Source organism: Python bivittatus, unplaced genomic scaffold, assembly GCF_059951505.1.
Source record: "Python bivittatus isolate LINGU-HERP-01145 unplaced genomic scaffold, Pbiv_v1 ctg000400_np1212, whole genome shotgun sequence".
Taxonomy (NCBI): Eukaryota; Metazoa; Chordata; class Lepidosauria; order Squamata; family Pythonidae; genus Python; species Python bivittatus.
The window spans coordinates 9,604,381-9,611,496 of NW_028277073.1; the positions used below are offsets into that span (position 1 = coordinate 9,604,381).

Sequence of the window (7,116 nt, forward strand, 5' to 3'; positions counted from 1 at the left end):
ACCAGTCATATAACATACACTCACCATTTACTCAAACACGGAGTTTAATGTACCAAGAAAAATAGACTTTGGGGACGGCATTTTTAGGATAGTCTGAAAACCATTGTATAGGCAACCACAGTAGCACTGACTATTGTACTGTTTTGATTGACAAAAGAGTTTAAGTCTACTGATGTGCTGGCTAGATGTGGAAGTCCAGTTTATGGAATTAAATTCAGTTTGAAACAGGATACAAGAGAACTGAAGTTGCATTATGCTGAGAGATTTAAGTCTTTACAAGCTATTATACTGGGTGTCCTCATAAAAATTGTAACCGCCTTCAAAAAGAAGCCACAGCTGGAAGAAAGCCCACATCAATGTGCCAATATGGTTTCCATAACAAGCAGAACTTACATAGGATGATGAAATTGAGGGGGGGGGGGGAGAAGAAGAAAAGGAAATGGAAATGGAAAAACTCACAGGAATAAAGATAGCGGTGGTTTCAAGTTTGTTCATGCAACATTTGCTTTAACATTTGTCAACAAGTTATAGCCGTGTAAGACACATCCAAATTAAATGGATAATTTAAGCAATGTCAAAGTGTGGGGTAATACTATTTCAAATATTTTACTGAATTTAACAGCCCAATGCTATGGAGATGTTTATGGTTATTGGCTGGGTTTATTTAGAATGTGAAGTCATAATGTTTGTTTCTTGGGGGTTAATGTGATGCATGAACCCAGATGTTGCTGCTTAGTTAGATTTGCAAACCAGGTTAAAAATGTCCTGGCTTAATGTCATGCATGAATACAGCCATTTCTCTTGACAGTTATATCTGTATCCATAGGACTGGGCTGCAATGTGCAAAGTTGAGACTTGAGTTCAATAGGGCTTACTTTGAAATAATCATGCATAAGATCAGAAGAGGAATATATTCCTTTTCAATTACTCAAATGCTACACAGGGAAGAGTTCCTATGTTCTATTATATAAAAAATAGGGTTAAGCTTGTTCTAGCTGCTATTGTATTGAAAATTAAACAATTATTTTAAGATGCAATTCTCAAATTAGTACATCAAGGAATAATTCATATTAGCATAACATTTCTAGGGTAGCACAAATTAAAAATGCTTTATGGATACTGAGCCCTTTTCTCCCATTAATCTCTGATAATGAAATCCTCTTCATACAAGCCTTAGGTTATCCCATGGCTATAGTATAGCCACATATAAGGGCCTCAGTTGCCACTCCCCTAAGGAGGACCAGGTGAATCTGATCTGAAACACTGCTGGGCAATAGGGGGAAAGAAGGATGTGGTTAGAAAAGGCATCATTCAATAGCCTGTCCTCCCTCTTAAGGATCTGCAAATCACCTCCTTTGGAGGATCCATTCTTTTTGCAACCCGTGGTTTCCTGTTTCCTTTTCTCTGTTATGTCTTCCTGACATCCAAGCCACCGAGATGAATGGGATGGGATCTGCAACTTCCTGGGATGGACAGAGGCCTGCAAAGGGAGGAGCCATGAGTTTGTTCTCTTGAAATGTTTAGCTCCCCTCCACTAGAAGATGTGATAATAATTGCATTTCCTGGGCTTTGATATCAGGCCGGCAGGGTTTGCATAAAGTGCCCCAGCTCAGTGAATGAAGCTTTGAGATAAAACTGGATTGAGGAGAGAATTCTCAATGCAAAAAATAATCTGCATGATCTGCTTGTGTGAAAGTTGCCAAAGAAAACACGTAGATCATACAGGCAAACCTTTTAGCCTAAGTTCTTGAAAGATGGGGAAAGAAGGATGAAATCCATATTGGAAAAATAATAAAGTTAGCCAGCTTATTACTTTTTTTTATAGAATGTATAGGCTACCCCAGTCTCCCATGACTCCATGAGTTAGCACCTTCAAGACTAGTTTGTTGTGATCTATTAAATATAATATTTAAGCACAATGAGTACACCAACACTGGAAACATTCACTAGCTGTAGCATTTTACTTGCCAGCTCATTGTCTTTTGGCAGAAATGGGTAGAATGGGAAAACCTAATGCAGTTTATAATGATCAAAGTACAATAGTGTCCTAGAGAATACACCCCAACCCCTCCTCCCTAAGGAACACTCATAAATTGTCCAACAATTTAATCTTAGTAACTTTGGCAAGCATCAGAACCTGGCTGTATTTCAACTCTTGTTTAATTTTCCAAAATGGTCTATTTAAGAGGCAGGTGAATCCCAGCTGTTTTCAGGAACGCTAAATCTCGCTTTGGGGTTACTTTTAATGAAAAAGCTGAATATTTGTATAGGTTAAAAAAAAGAAGAGCTTTTCTACCAGTTTAAAATTTGTACATATTAATAGTACTTATATTCCTATAAAAACATACGGTACATAAATCATGTATCAAATGCATATTTATTGAAGTATACCAATTTATCTAGTTCTGGAGAGGGGAAAAAAAGACCTTTTGAGAGCAAAGAATTGCACATAACTCTCTTTGTATAAATTACAGACCAGTCAGAGCTATGTTTGAGTAATAAATCAGTGAATCTCCCCAACTGAAGGTAAAATAGTGCATCAGTGAAATAATAGCTAAGAGTAATTTTTGTTTTGCAGCAGGCTGAAAATGCAATCAATAAAATACTCAGGATTTGCATTCATGTAGTTATCAGCCAACTGGAGAAATTTACATTTCAGTTTTCATAAAAGCTTAACATGCCAACCTTTTATACCAAGTCTTCCAACTGCAGCCTAGTAGCATTTATTTGCAGTAAAGGGGCATGTATTTTAAGCCTTATCTGCTATATCATCACATATCATAACTACTCTGCCATTTTGAGAAGAAAAGAATGGCAGAGTTCAAACACTGTGCTAAGTCAGGGTTTATTTTAGCATGATGTATTGAATAAGCCACTAATACAATACGTGCAATACAATGGGGCCATTATGTCTTTATACAGTGTGTGAACCAGCTTACAAGGTACTACTTGCTCACTTACAAGAATTCACCACCACAGATCTCAAGTCCAAGTTAGCCTGACTTTTAGAATTTCATCAAAGTGATGAACTCCCATACTGTACCCTGGAATCCAAAAATTTTCTCTGAAGTTATCTTAAGCTTCAAGCTTCCTTCTCACAGTTCAAACCAAGAATGCAATAAGCTTTAATTAGAAGCTTTGTAGCCAGCATGTGTCATCACCCCAAAGTTCCTTGCTACCTGTATATTCATAACATCTGATACTCTTTCCAGTCTTCCCTAATTAAAGTAAGGTGACCAGATACGGCATATTTAAAAGATTTTATTAAACTTGCCAAACAGTTCATATGTTCAATATAATAAAACCAGTGTGTATAACGCATGTCAGAATAGACATTGTGCAGCACTTGGGGAAAAATTAAAATCCCGTACAGTGTACAGTTAAGCGCCACACCCAAGAATTTACAGACACAGTAATTTACTGCAATTAGTCACTTGAAAAATAGTTTCTGAAAGAAACATGCCTCGTACTCCACTTGCAGAGAGGGGAAGTTGCCAGAGTACTTTAGTGTAAACTCTGAAATAAGTCAGTCTTTCAAGGTGATTTTTCTGTAACAAGAGCACCCACTCTCATTAAAGTCCCTCAAGTCCATCAGGTTTAGAAGAAAGCAACCACTGCTAATGTCTCTGGCAAGTATGTAGTCTTGAAGAGTTGCTGATGGTGTGATCTCTTTGCAGTCGACAGGTCAATCCATCTCCACAGTAACATCGCTGGAAGATTTCCAAACCATGAGAGCCTTTTTTGTGGTGCTTTGTGCACACCTGACCTTCCTTAAGGACAGGTTTGCAAATCTTGGACCAGAAGTGACGGGCACAACACAGTCCTTCAGCGCAGTCTGAAGAGCGGAGGCATACAGCTCCTTCTTGGCCTTATGAAAGAGGGAGATAGTTGAGAATACAGCAGATTTGTTCACACCCTCATTCCTTACTGATGTAACTGAAGAACCTTTCCTAGCCTGGCGCTCTTCCCATCCATTTTCCAGCAGCCTGGCCAATCCAAGGAAGGACAAACAGGAGTTGTGATCTGACACATTCACGAAGCACAAAGCTAGAGAAGGCTGAGCTAATCCAACAGCCTTCGGAAAATCTGATTTGCTATTATCATCAGTACCTACATGCAGCCACAGGGGTGAAATAATTAGGACGCATGCTCCAAAATCCTACACAATGCCCAGGTTATCAAAATATATGCCACATGGGCTCTGTGTCAGGTAATTAAGTTCTCCTAGCAGACAAGAGTAGGCCCTGCAAGCTATTTAAGTGAACAAGCAAGATTTTATTAAAGGCTACTCTCCAGCTAAACAGTATTATGGAAAGTGATCTATTCATATGCATGCTATATTGTATGACAGCTTCACTAGAAAAGCACCCACATAAAACTAGGGAAACCAAATGCTGACAACATTGGCAGACATGGAAATCAATCTAGGTACTGAAGCTAATATTATTGTAGGAGTTCAAAGAGTAAATGTGTCCAAGAGCACCTAAAAAGGATGTAGCCCTTAAAAATCTTTCTTATAGCAACTGAGCCTGTATCACTTTCCAGAAGGTATTCACCGTTCTCTTTAATGGCTTTCTCTTATGTACTTCAAATTTACTTGTATCAGCCAAAATCGAGGACACGTTCTTTCAGCTTTGAATACTTTTTAGTGAGAAAACTTTCTGTTCTCCTTTCCTTGATTTACTCGTTGCATGCTGTTGGCCTTACCTTTTAGATGGTATAACTGGGATGAAGTTGTGGTCCTTTTCAGATGGGAGTCCAAAGTACCACGGTCAAAATTTTCTATGATGATCTCTTCAATCTTTTCAGGACGAAAATAATCTACTTCCATACACATACCTGATAAAGGACAAAAACATGAACACCTGTCAACTTCATGAGGACAGGAATTCTTGGTCATGTTCTGAAGATCGGCTCACTACTCAGATGCTAGAGAAGGGCAGATGATCCATCTAGGCAGAACCTATCTATGGACCACAGAAAAGCAGATGATTACCTTTCATTCTGAATCCCAAACCTTGTCAACATCTTGGTGCTATTTTACACAGATCTCCTTTTGGCCCTTTTTTAAATTTTGTCTGTTAACATAGGAATCTCCCTTAGTGCTGGAGCTTAAATGAGTTTCAGTAAAGAGCACATCCAAGCGCTAATGTTCTCTATTCTCTAGATCCTTGGAAAGCTTGATCTGAGATAATACTAGGATAGCTTTAGAAAAAGGTTATAGCTTAATACTATAAATAAATAAAAGTGTTGTGTGGAAAATACCCTGGTGGTGTCCTTAGTCTATTACGTTTAAACAGCCTGTGATGATAAAGATACTATTTAAGGTGTTCAATAGGTACTTGGCTTATACAGAGAAGATAGACCATTATTAGACTGTATGCAAGGAAATTATTTTATAATGAATGTTTGCTTCTTTATAGCTCCAGAACTTCTTAAACCAGCCAAAATAGCATGTGTCTCATTCCTGACTTTTGCACAATGCGTTCTACAGCATTGCAGAACTTCGGGGAAATAACTGAGTATACACCTTATATAAACAGCACAATGCTGTGCAAGTTTACTTACAAATAGATTTCCCTTATTCCAAAGTAAGGATGTTTAGAATTTACAGCCTAACCCTTTTTGGTTTTTGCCAACATCCCATGTCCTTAAAAACAACAAATACACAGAACTCTCCTAGAACAGATGTAACCTTTTGGGTGAGTGAGTTGGGTGGCCATATAAATTGCTCATATTATACACACACACACACACACACACAACAATCAATCAATCATTACTGTAAACACCATGGAAGCACCTAACCCACTATGGGTGTCCTCAAAAATTCCAAGTCCTGCTAGGGTAGAATCTGGATGGAAAATCACCAGGACTGCAGTCTAGGCTGGGAATCCCAGAAAAATTGGGGCAAGCCCCTTCCATCAGGATACCAAGAAAACTACGTGGAGGTGTCCACGTAGTCCTCGAGAGATGAGCAAGACTTGAGGGACGCGATCTCCACACCCCTCCAGAAACCACGAGCACTTTCTCCAAAACAGAACAAAAACAATCCTTCGGGTCGCAGGGAGATTCCAGGGTGACGTGGGGGAGGTTCTTGCTCGGACTCTAAACTTTCTGGGCTCCGCTTGCCCCCTCCCCACTAAGCAGCGCGCACCTCCCCCGAGCCAGACGCACCGTTGTTGCAAAAGGTGCCCGAGCAGCACATGGCGTCTCGGAAGCAGCGCTTGCGGCGTCTGCGGCAGGTCAGGCAGACCAGTCCTCCTCCTCCTCCTCCGGAGACGCCCCCGCGGGCAGGGGTGGAGCAAAACTCTTCGGCGTTGCAGTCCTCGTCGTCGCTGCAGAAGACAAGCTGCGAGAGGGCAGAAGCGGAGGGGCAGGTGAGACGCAAGCGAGGGCGCCCCCAAGCCCGACCCCGGCCAGCCCGGGGCCGACCTACCTGCTGTGGCTCGCCGGCGTGGCTTTTATTGCTTCCGTCGTGCAGCGCCGGGGTCCTGGCTGCCTGCACGGAGCCGCCGGGGGGCGGGTTCTTGATGGAGTTCGAGTTGAGCACGATCGCGTTGAAGGAAACGCTCGTCACGGCCCCCAACCAGGCGGAGAAGTAGAGCGCGACCGTCACGGCCGCCAACGCCCGGCAGGATCCACGCCCACGGAGCGCGAGCATCTTTGCAAGGCAAGCGGAGCCGGCTTCGGAGCGACCTGGCGCTGAAGGCAACCTGCCGAGGCGGCGGGAGCGCAACTCCTGGAGACGCGTATCCTTAGGGACTTGCGGCGAATTCGAGACTCGCCGCTGGCGCCCTTGGCGCTGCCTTTATAGTCTCGACGCCTTTCGGATTCCCGCCTCTTGAGAGGGGAGGAGGCCACGCAGGATAAGCGAGGGTGGGGTTATAAAACGGGGGGGGGAGCTATGCGGCATCTCCGCAAAGTCACGGGCTCATTGGGCGCTGGGGGGGGGGGGGGTGTCTCGCTTTGACAGAATAAATGAATGATACTCCAAACAGCTGGGTATGATTTCATTACCACCATCCTCACGCGCACTTCCTGCCTCTAGTCCTGTTGAAGTTTCATTCACACTCACACGTAGTGCGCGCTGCGCTTGAAAAAGAGGGCGGGCTC

The 7,116-nt window shown here is 42.4% G+C and overlaps 1 protein-coding gene across 1 annotated transcript; it reads right to left on the reverse strand.

Moving 5' to 3' along the window:
• Positions 1 to 3,249: 3,249 nt before the first annotated feature.
• DKK1 (dickkopf Wnt signaling pathway inhibitor 1) lies at positions 3,250 to 6,859 on the reverse strand. Its single transcript, XM_088144256.1, has 4 exons — positions 6,440 to 6,859; positions 6,178 to 6,352; positions 4,708 to 4,839; positions 3,250 to 3,868 (listed from the first exon to the last, which is right to left on the reverse strand). The coding sequence occupies exons 1-4, from the start codon at positions 6,662 to 6,664 to the stop codon at positions 3,618 to 3,620; spliced, it is 783 nt and encodes a 260-aa protein (XP_088000382.1). The 5' UTR covers positions 6,665 to 6,859; the 3' UTR covers positions 3,250 to 3,617.
• Between the last annotated feature and the right edge of the window lie 257 nt (positions 6,860 to 7,116).